The 11,273-nt window shown below is 45.8% G+C and overlaps 3 protein-coding genes across 3 annotated transcripts; all 3 read right to left on the bottom strand.

The window, feature by feature from the left end:
* Positions 1–346: 346 nt before the first annotated feature.
* On the bottom strand, positions 347–1,106 carry MONOS_6260 (uncharacterized protein; the record flags this gene model as incomplete). Its single annotated transcript, XM_067876479.1, has 3 exons — positions 347–537; positions 798–1,027; positions 1,096–1,106. 3 exons carry the CDS (start codon positions 1,104–1,106, stop codon positions 347–349), a joined length of 432 nt encoding a protein of 143 aa, XP_067724249.1.
* A 291-nt stretch (positions 1,107–1,397) lies between these two features.
* MONOS_16825 (uncharacterized protein) lies at positions 1,398–9,635 on the bottom strand (the record flags this gene model as incomplete). Its single annotated transcript, XM_067869698.1, has 2 exons — positions 1,398–9,200; positions 9,282–9,635. The coding sequence occupies 2 exons, from the start codon at positions 9,633–9,635 to the stop codon at positions 1,782–1,784; spliced, it is 7,773 nt and encodes a 2,590-aa protein (XP_067724248.1). The 3' UTR covers positions 1,398–1,781.
* Positions 9,636–10,125: 490 nt separating this feature from the next.
* Positions 10,126–11,264, bottom strand: MONOS_6259 (putative protein kinase domain protein). Its single transcript, XM_067876477.1, has 6 exons — positions 11,222–11,264; positions 11,033–11,160; positions 10,854–10,967; positions 10,653–10,794; positions 10,520–10,603; positions 10,126–10,444 (listed from the first exon to the last, which is right to left on the bottom strand). Exons 1-6 carry the CDS (start codon positions 11,248–11,250, stop codon positions 10,258–10,260), a joined length of 684 nt encoding a protein of 227 aa, XP_067724247.1. The 5' UTR covers positions 11,251–11,264; the 3' UTR covers positions 10,126–10,257.
* Between the last annotated feature and the right edge of the window lie 9 nt (positions 11,265–11,273).

Raw genomic sequence — 11,273 nt, 5'->3', positions numbered from 1 at the left:
TGGTTAATGATTGCCAGTTTGTAAACAACAAATTGACAAATTCGTCAACACGCGGCGGAGCTGGAATTTTTGCTGAAGTGACATTTCCCGAAATGAGCGGGATAAAATTCATCACTTTCTGTTTCTTTGATAGCAACACTGCAACTAATGGAAGAGGAAACGATGAGTTCTTCATTGGCAGCAGCATATCTCAATTTCCATTTCAACAATGTGACTAAACAACCCTAACCGAAAGGATAAAGAATTGTGAAACTGCGGTAAACGCAAAGAACAATAGCTTACGCCTTTCGTCTCTTCACACTTTTTTATTTCAATGTAATTCCTTAATCCATTTTCCTTCTTCTTCTCACTCCTCCACCTCCGTCAGCGCAATCGCTCCCAGCGAAGGATCTTCATCCTCCATCCTCAGCCCCACCGCCTCCAGCCCTTTCTCCACAATCTCCCCCACTTCACGCACTGCGACCCCTCGTCTCATCACTTCATCATCCAGCTTCACCGCCACACGCCTCAACTGTGGCGATCGAGACTCCAGCCGCGCTATCACCGATAAATTAATCGAAGATTGTTGGGAATGCTTCTAACATCTTCCGCTGCAAAAATCGCTTGCTTAATGACTTCGTGCACACTGATGCTGCAAGTGAACGAAAGCAGCGCCACCAGCGGAACCAAAAGCATCACCGAAAGCACCACATCGTACGCACACACAACACCCCCATACAGCACCGCCCTCCGCGCCACAACAAATCATTCGAAGCGTCTGTTGCTCCCTCAGTTACGACTTCTTTTGATTTTCATACACCCCAGCCGCCTCTCGATATCGTCCATCGCTCCTACCGACGTGTATGATGTTGCCACAGCAGATGCATCCGAAGGGTCAATCGCAGGCGCTGATGAAGATGATGGCTGATCATCTCCTGCTGCCTTCTTCTCGTCGCTTCTCCGCCTCCGGAATGGCGAAGTTGATCGGCGTGCTGCTCCAGTTGAAGAAGACGAAGGCGCTGAGCGAAGAGACGACTGCTGCGCTGCCCTGGAAACAAGAAGCTTTTTGAAATAGGCTTTCGTGTCGTACAACAGCTCCTCTTATGACACAAACACAACATCCACATTCGGATCAGAAAGTTCAACCAGCCGCGAAAGCTCGCCGTTCTCGATCGATGGGAACAGATGGAACAGGGTTTTTTCAGGACAAGAATAAAAGATGAGTGAAGAAAAAAAAGAAGAAAATGATGACAATGATCAAGGAACAGACAATTATCGATTTTGACAATTTGATCCAAATGAGTATTGTGAATAAGTGTATGATATAAATGAATTTGATTATTTGATGTTATCAAAAATTGTTCCCTCAAACTTTAAATTATCGATTTAGAAACGATATTATCAATGAATACGGTAAATTAGGTTTTCTTCAATTTTTTTTGTGTGTGCTAGAAAGTGAAATGATGTCAGTTGAAGCACGAAAAATATATAATTATGAGTGCAAAATTTTTCATTTTGTACTATTTTTCACATGCCAAAATTGAATTAAAAAATATCATAGATTCGTCATAATTTGTTTTTCAAAAGAATTGTAACAATAAATAAAAAAGTGCCAACAAAAAGTCCACCCTAAAAATTTTAAAAAAGAATAAGAACAACAATAAAGAATCACATAAAACTTCGGAATGGACATTATAATTGTGAAAAAATTAATCAATTATCTCAATCATGTTTATAAAACACATCCAAAATCTTGTTTCATCATAAATTATAAACATGCTAAAAATTTTACCATTGAATAATCACATTCTTTTTTCTTTCAGGAATTCGTGGAGAATCTTGTTGTCTTCCATGATGTGGACATCGATGAAATAGTTGAACAGCGCAGACATCGACTCCGTAACATCCAGCGAGTCGTCGTAGCACCGTATCAGCTCATCAAACTTCGCATTAAACTCCTTCATCCGCTTCACCAGCAGCGGGCCCCGCGGGTGCTGCACAGCCACAATGATCTTCTCCTCTGCCTTCAGATGCCCGTGCAGCAGCTGCCGCATGTTCGGTACCGCCTGCCTCACTGCCTTGTCCTCGCCTTTGATTAGCTCGTCCACCAGCTGCGCTGCACTGTCCAGAAGCAGCCGATGATTCACATCCAGCTTCTGCTCCCCCAAATTGAACGCCTTCGCCCACCGGATCGCCATCGTCTCCTCAATCGGCACAAGCTCCTCAATCCGCTGCGTCTTGAACGCAACATGGTCCAGCTGCGACTGCACATGGAACGTGATGTAGAAAAACACCGCCACTATCAGCACCAGATCCACCGCCGACACCACAAATATCCACACCTCCAGGCTCTTGATCGTCCCCACCGACTGCTCCGTCAGCTGCCGCGTCAGCTTCTCCAGCCCGTCCCTCAGATCCTCCCTCAGCAGCGTGTTGACCATCACCACTGACGGGTGCCCTCCATCCACCGCATACGGCGCCCCGCCCTGCACCCCGATGCTGCTGATCTCCTCCACCGCCTTCAGCACCCTCTGCAGCAGCAGCTCAATCCCAAACAGAGGAACACCCTCGTCCACCGCCGTCGTGGGCAGCCTGTTCGGCTTCTCTTTGCACTCAGCGCTGTCCAGCAGATAGCACGTGGACGCCCTGTACAGCTCGGCAAACAGCCCCTCCACACTCGTCGTGTCTTTGTCCACAATGTTCACCGAGTCCAGCACAGAGTCTGCGCTCTTTCGGCCTTTGTCCTTGCCGAAGCGGCAGAGCTCGTGGATGTTCCTCAAATACATCCCCATCGCCTTGTAAGACGCCATCACCACACTCAGGTCGGGCGACATGTGCTCCAGCCCTTTCCAGCCGTCGGTCGTGCGCAGCTCAACAACAATGTTGGAAGGGACAGAGGTGGAAGAGGTGAAGGAGGAAGAGGAAGAAGAGGAAAAGGAAGAAGTTGAGGAAGAAAGAGAAGAAGAAAGAGAAGAAAGAGAATGCGATTGTTGTTGTTCACTTGTAAGTGAAGTGTGTGGAGTGGAATGTGAAATGGGATGTGAATCGTCTTCAGAATTGTCTGAAGGCAAAGAACGAAAAGACGAAAGATAAGTGTCCGATGAGGTGCCTGTGGAAATAAAACAAGACGAAGAAGACGACAATGAAGAAGAAGAAGAAGAAGAAGAAGATGATGATGATGATGATGATTCAGATGGTAATGAAGTGATTGAATTGATTGAATTGATATCCATAGCTTGTGAAGCGTCTGTGGAAATATTCTCATTTTGTGTGTTTTCCAACAATCCATTCTCTTTTTCAACAGAATTGTTATCAACAAAATAACTTCCTTCTCTTCCTCTTCTTTTCTCCTCTTCTTTTTCTTTTTCCTCTTCCTCTTCCATCAACCTTTCCGTCTGCCTCAACGACCGATACGCCCTCTTCATGCTCCCCCTCACCTCCCCTTCCCTCGCCTCCATCGCCTCCATCGCCCTCTCCATCTCCTCCGCCATCGCCCTCACGCTCGTCGCATTCAGCGGCAGCCTCTGTTTGTTCGGGACCATCGCCTGTGTTGTCAGAAAGTGGATCTCCTGTGCAGCAATCGCCCTCATCCCAGACAGCCCCACGCGCGCTGGCCACGGCTGCACCACAATTGTGAACACAGACACAGACGCCGACACCACCAGCAGCGCAATGGTGAGTATCACAAACAGCACAATGATCATCCCGATCGTCGAGTTCGGCACCGCATTCTGGAAATGCCTCTTCTTCCGCCGGCGTGTGGGCAAGGGCACTGCCAGGGGAGTGAAGATGTGTGTCTCAGCCACAGCAGCCGAGCTGTCCGGCAGCACTTCGAGTGCTTGTGTCGCCAGCGTGAGTGTTGTGCGCGTGGTGAGCAGAGGACGGGCATCAAGGAGATCTGAATCATTTGGCTCATTGGATGGTTTCATTGGTTTCATTGGCTTTATTTGTTTGATTGGTTTCATTGGCTTTATGGACTTTATTTGCTTATTCTGCTTGGAGGGATTGGATGACTTGGGTGTTTGAGGTGGTTTGGGGGGTTTTGTCTGTTTGTGAGATTTTGACGTCTCTTCAAGCATTTTATCATTTGCATTTGAAGAAGAAGAGGATGAAGAGGAAGAAGAAGAGGAAGAAGAAGAAGAAAGTGTAGAAGAAGTGGAAGAAGAGGAAGACGATGAGGAAGACGAAGAAGAAGAGGTGCTTGCGAGCGAAGGAGAAGGAGCAGGAGAAGGTGAACATGTCACATTCGGTTTTGAATGTTGTTGTTTTTCCTTCGAATTATTTGCATCAGAACTGTCTTTTCTATTGTCATTCTTTGAAGCTTTCTCTTTCTCTCCTTCTTCCTCTTCCTCTTCCTCTTCATTATCTTCTTCTTCTTCTTCATCCTTCTCCTCCTCCTCTTTGTTTGACATCACTGACAGCAGCTGCCTTCCCAGTGCTGTCTTTGCAAGCGCACTAATTCGCACCGTCTTCTTCAGCTTGCTCATCGCATTCGACTCCTTCTTTCCTCTTCCTTCTCTTCTTCTTCCTTCTCCCTCTTCTCCTTCCTCCTCCTCTTCTTCTCCTTCTCCTTCTCTTCCTCCTTTCTTCCCCTTCCTCTTGTGCTTTTGATGCTGCTTATTCCTCTTCCCTCCGTTTCTCCCCGACTTCTTCTCCTTTTTCCCTCTCCACTCAAATTCTTCTTCACTTTCTCCTTCTTCCCTTTCATCTTCTCCTTCATCTTCTCCTTCCTCCTTCTCCACCTCTTCCATCCCCTTCTCCACATCCTCTGTGATGTTCAGCCTCCTCTGAATCCCCTTCAGCACATCCCTTCGCATCGCCAGGAAGAAAAATAGAGCCGAATTCCGCTGCCTGTTCAGCCGCATCAGCAGCACATAAACAACCACAATAAACACCACCATAAACATAAACCCGAAGAACCCGCACACAATCGCACACACAAGCGTCGCCCGGTTCGAGTTCATGTGCTTGTTCATCACATCCACAATCTCCTCTTTGAAGCGCTGCAGAAGCGATGTGGGACCGTTTGTGGCGGTGTCTGTGACAATGTCGGCAACAACGCTGTCGCTCAGAGAGGAGTCGAGGTTGGGGTGGTGGGGGGATGGAGAGGAAGAAGAAGAGAGATATATGTTGGAGAGATAGGAATTTGTGTGGAGTGGAGAGGAAGAAGAGGAGGAGGAAGGAGAAGGAGAAGATGATAATGTTGATAACGATGATTGAGATTGAAGTGAATTGAGCGGTTGATCATTCATTTGAAGTGGAATTGTAAATCGATCTGAATATGAAGTGGATGAAGTGGCTGTGTTTGAAGGTGAAAATGAAGTTGAAGAGGAGGAGGAGGAGGAGGAAGATGATGAAGAAGGAGATGAAATGGAAGAAGAAGGAGAAGAATCCAATTTATGATAATGTTTGCTTGTCTTCTTCGCTCGTGGATGATGTGCATGTGAAGGATTATCAGCAAACCTCATTTTTGGACTCCTTTTCGAACGTGTTATTTTCGTCAAGTACTTTTTAAAGTTGTCATCTGATTGAATTTCTTCAAAGGAAGGAAATTCGAACAGATCAAACGAAGTGTCGTTGAATGAATTGTCCACAATTTCCCTGATTTTATCCATTTTCTCTGCCATTTCAGTGATTTCAGTGATTTCTGCATCGTTCTCTTTGTTCTTCTCATCCAATCCTTCATTCACCTCCTCATTCGTTTCATTATTCACTTCTTTATTTACTTCTTCATTCACCCCTTTCATCATCATCACCTCACTTTCACTCCCACTCCCACTAACACTCGTCGCCCTGTCTTTGCTCAGCTCACACAGCGTCGTCAGGTCTGTGATGTATCTGATGATCGCATTGATAAACGACTCCCTCACCATCCACTGCTGCGCCAGCGTCAGCGAAGAATCGCTGTTGTGCACACAATCCACAGAAATGTGGTCAACTGTGTGGATGTCCCACGACACTTTCTCCTTCAGAGCTGTGTATGTCTGGCTCCCTGGTGCTGCCCCACTCCACTCACTCGTCTCGGCTCGAAGATCATTCTGTGGATTCGCATTGGAATTGGCATTGAATCTGGTATAGTCTTTGTTATTGTATTTGAAATTGGAATTGGAATTGATTGATGATAGAGATTTCATTGGAATTCTTGTTCTCCCTATCTCTTTCTCACTCCTTTTCCCTTTCAATGCCAATTCTCCTGCTGCTGATGACAATGATGCTGATAATGACATTGATGATATTGCTGTATTCCCTTCATCTCCCGCAATCGCAGGAGCCTTCGGAGCAAGCCAGCCAACCACCATCGTGTGCAGCTGCGACGCAAGCGACGCAATCTTCGCTTTCACCTGGCGGATGTTCGGGTAATACAGCGGGTCCAACGAAGCTCTGCCAAAGTAATGCGCCTCAAACAGCTTCGAATACGACGCCAGCTCTGTCGTGTACGTGGCTGCCCGGGCAAGCTCTCCAAGCTCCAGCAGCTGGTTCTGCGTGTCCTGTGAGTGCTTGTTCCCAAACACAAATGTGATCGCCAGCAGCATCAGAAACACAAGCACAGTGAACGGGAGTGTGTACTTCAGCACAAAGAACCACGGGTCCTGGTGATGCTCCCCTGAGTCTTCGCTTCCGCCAGACGAAGAAGCAGACTGCAGCGTGTTTCCCTTTCGTGCTCCGATCTTGTTTCTCAGCAGCTTCATCCGGACAGACTCGCTTGTGTTGGCCTGCGGACCGGCTGATGAAGAAGCGGAATTGCTTCCTCCAGTTGCTGTAGATGAAGAAGATGTGGATGCTGTGGATGTCTGTGCAGATGCAGTGGAAGGCGATCCTACTCGATCCTTCGCATCAGAACTACCTTTTCTCGCTTCTTCATTCTCTTTCCCTTTCTCCTTTTCTTTCTCCTTGTTACTCTCCCTTTTTGCATCTGAACTCCTCATCCTCCCTTGTTTCGCCGTCTGCTTCAGCATCTCCTGCTCAATGTCATTCGCCTTCTGATACAGCAGCTCCGCCTCTGCATCTCTTCTGAATATGTCCGTCATCAGGTTCGCATAGCCCCTCAGCACTGGAATGGAGAATGGATGGCTCTCCAACAAAGCCCTGTAGTGCATGTCTGCTGCCTTCTCATTGTCAATCAGCTCGTCCAGCAGAAGTGACAAAGACGTCACATCGTCATCGTCACTCTGGGCGAGGATGTTCAGTACGCTCATCAGCTTCTCCTTCGCCTCGCGGTGGTTCTGCTCCGCCTGCGAGAGATGGTTCTTGTACCGGAAAAGCGACAGCACGTTCGCCGACTTCAGATCTGCCCCGGCGTTGTTCTGCTCATACACCTTCACCATGTAGTACATCGGCCATCGCGTGTCTATCGTCGCCCCGATCTTGTGCGCGATCCCCATCTGCTGCATTCCGCCTTCCCAGTCCTTCCGATACAGACACAGAAACAAGCCATAGTGCACACGCAGCGCAGGATGCCGCGGAAACTTCTGAATGTTCTGGCAAAAGATGTAGTCCGCATACGCCACGTACTCCTTCCTCCTCCTCACCTCAGGATCCCACAGAAACCTCACTGCCTGGTCGACCTGCGAGGCCGATTTCAGCTTTGGAATGAAATACGGCGGCGTCAGCTGCACAATCTGCGTGTGTCTTGCTCGCCTCCCCATCTGCGTTCTGATATTATTTGCGTTTGTGCTGCTGTTTATACCTCCATTTCCATTCGCACCTGACATCGCACTCAGCCCTTCAGCCACTGCATGCGCCGCATTCGCAAACGACACAGTGCGATTTCCTTCATTCGATCCTGTTCCTGTTCCTGTTGCCATTCCACTTCCCATTCCAAAAGTTTCATCGCTTTCACTCGCATCCTCTCCACTCAGCTGCATCCGCATGTGCTGCGCAGCTGACCTGACCTGCTGTGATATCAGCGATGTTTGTGATTGTGTGTTCTGTTGGCTTTGTTGATTCTCCTGCTGCTGATTCTGATTCAGACTTTGGTTCTGATGCAAAAGATCATACGGAAACGGCGATGGTGTTGGGGAAGCCGAGGAAGAGGTGCATGTGGACGCGTCTGTGCTGATCGACGAGATGGAGTCGGCTGCTGTGATTGATGTTGTAAGACGCGACGGGATAAGCGCTTGTGACTGCGCCGGATGTGGCTGAAGAGAAAGAGCAATCGGAGACACAGGATTGTGCAGCGGAGTGGCTGAATACGAATGGTCAGTTTGAGAATTCGAAGACAACAACGAAAGCGGAGGCTGTTGCTGCAATGGAACTTGCTGTGAAACCTGCTGTGAAGCCTGCTGAAAGCCTTGAGAAGCCAGATGCGGAGGAAGACGCGTCTGAGACGACGACTGGCGCATCATCAGAGGAGCAGTGTCCGCAAGCTGCGGGTTGTGCACACTCTGAAGGGATGCACTGGGCTCGCTCAGGAACGGCGCTACAGCTGACAGAGGGGTTCTCTGTTGTTGCTGCTGCCGTTGTTGCTGCTGTTGCAAAAGCCTGTCATCGGTGAATGCGCCTGCCGAAGAAGAAGCCGACCAGCGCGATGAGAAAGAAGCAGATGCAGTCAGCATCGACGAGCGGCGAGTGGTCATGCGCTCTTGCTCCAGCCGCAGCCGCTCCTTCTCTTTCTCCTCGTCTTTCTTCTTCTTCTCCTTTCGCTCGGCGTCCCGCGCCTCGTACCGCATCCTCCGCTCCCTCAGCCACAGCTCCTGCTTCTTCTCTTCCTCGCCTTCGTCGCACTCAAACACAAACCCGCGCAGCTGCGTCCGCTTCGCCCGCCGGATCCGCGCAAACGTGGGGCGCTCCTCGTCCACAAACTTGATGTTCGTTTTGACAGGGATGCGGAAATCGTAAGTGAGAGCACAGCGAGAGAGATAGATCTGCCGCGCATACAGGCAGATGATGAATGTGAGGAAGACTGTCGATATCACATACGTCACCCAGAAAAGCGTAATCACCAGCAGCCCTGAGCCTTCCACGAAGATGGAGATCCACGCATAAAAGGAGGTTGTGACAGACCATCCATACTGCCCAGAGGCAAATACATTCGTGTGGAGAGAATGGTATGGTTGCATCCACATGATGTAGAACATCAAGAATGTGAACCCCACAATACAAAAGAGGATGCGAACTTCGTAATAACGTGAAAGCCATTGTGACTGAGCAGTTAGTATACATTTAGTGAGCATTTCAACAAACTCATAGCGACCGGAATGTGCAGCGAGAAGGACATCATGCTTACAATCAAATTCATATAAAAATAAAATGATGAATTGAGTGAAAGGCAAAAATGACGCTAATGTGAACAGAGAAAGTACATTGAAGACAGCTTGAGCCCCTTTCCAACATTCAATCTCAGGAAATGCATCACACATGCCAACTCCAGAATCCCAATGGCAATCAACAATCATAAATATAATGGTGATCATTGGTTGGTAGCCCCATGTAACAGAAGCATTTGTGATAACACGGAGTAGACGAACGAGTGGAAGTGGAACACGAGAATCACCATTCTTGAACACAATCATCAATGCAAAGAATACTATGATTGAGCCCATGATAATAATAAAAAGAACGGAAAATAGAATGTACGACATTACTGGTGATTCAACAAAAAACTGGAAATCCATAAAATCAAATGCAGTCATTATAACATCTTTCGTTGGGCCCATTGGCCAACAACTAATTTCTTGAACTGGCAAGCCGACACATTGAAGTATCTCAAAAATTAATGGAGCATAAGTGAACCAAGTTTCCCCTGCATAGTCTTTTTCTCCCTAAAATATAAAATCATCAAAAAATGTTCACATCATGCGTCAAAAATGTATGCATACTTTTGACATCGCGAAAAGAGTTCCAAATAAAGCTTTATCAAAAGTGGAAAACTGTATGTCAGAAAAATTTATGTTAGTGTCCACTTTGCCCATGTTGAAAAGAACTCTTGATCAATGGTTATATATAATAATAATCATCATCATCCAGAGGCAATGCAAACATGAAGGAATGAGAACGAGAATGGATGCATCATATTTATTGATTTGATTTACAGGATAAATTTTCACCTCCAGTTGATTTTAGAATTATTTTTGAATTGCTTTTTTTTTTTATGGAATTTTCAAGCTGGAATAAGTTTTTCGGAACAAAAAAAATAAACATCTTCTCTTCATAAAACAACAAAAAATATTTGTGGTTGTCAATGAAAATCAAGATAAAAGTTAGACAAATGTACGATTATTAAAAATAGAATAAATAATGACTTTGGTTTCAAAAAAAGATATTTCAGCCAAAATACAATCACTGTTCTGATTGATCATCTTCTTCTTTTGCGGAATGTTTCTTACATATGTATATGTAATGAACCTCTCCGTCATCCACAGAAGGAGCACGCTGCTGCGAAGAAGATGAAGATGCTGAAGAAGAAGTTGAAAAAGTCATTCCTCTTTTTGGCCTTATTATGGTCTGCATTTTCGCTTTCCAAGGTCTAGTTCATGAATTCGAGGAAAATGAAATAATAACGAAGTCATAGCAACGCTTGTAATGATTAAAAAAGGCATACAGTTCTGGTGTTTGAAAATAAGGATAACCATCTTCTCTGCCTTTGTAAGAAATTTCAACATATACACCTCCTGGTTTTAACACTCTATAACGAGAGTCATAAAATATAATTAAACTGCTTCAAAATTTCAAACTTTGCAACTCCTGCCAACATATTTTGTGCATTTTTGAAAGAAGTTTCGGTGCATAAAATGCTATCAAAGCATCCTTTTCCAATAACAGCATCATATTGGGATTCTGGCTGCTCTAGCAGATCTAGTACATCCTCAACCGCGTCTTTTCAAAATTGTTTAAAAGTATATTCAGAAATTTTTGTTAAAAATTAAAAAAAATACATTGAAGCCCAGGCTTATCCGAAACTTTAGCTTTCATAATCTCGATAGCTTTTGGGGAAAAATCAGTGTTCACAATGTGTTGATATCCATCTGCATACATTTCCTCTCCAACACCTTTGAAAGAAAATGAAAATAAAAATTTAATAAAAACTTTTGAAGTTCAAATGAAAAATGCAAACGCGAAGTTCCGCATCCGATGTGAAGGATATTAGCATCTTTTTTTATTTCTGCATTGATAATCGGTTTTAACGCAATGTATCTTTGATACCATTCAAATGGATTTGGATCTTCAGAATATCGTTGTTCCCTTCATGTTAAAAAGGTTTCTGATTAAAAATGCAAGCGTGCTCAATAATGTTACTGCACACCAATATTCCAATTTTCCATATTCAGCCATTGAAATATCTTCGAAAAAAAAGT

Source organism: Monocercomonoides exilis, assembly GCF_001643675.1.
Source record: "Monocercomonoides exilis strain PA203 chromosome Unknown scaffold34-1095894, whole genome shotgun sequence".
Taxonomy (NCBI): domain Eukaryota; phylum Preaxostyla; order Oxymonadida; family Polymastigidae; genus Monocercomonoides; species Monocercomonoides exilis.
Note: the sequence above shows the minus strand (reverse complement) of the source record. Positions and strands in the feature narration are given on the sequence as shown.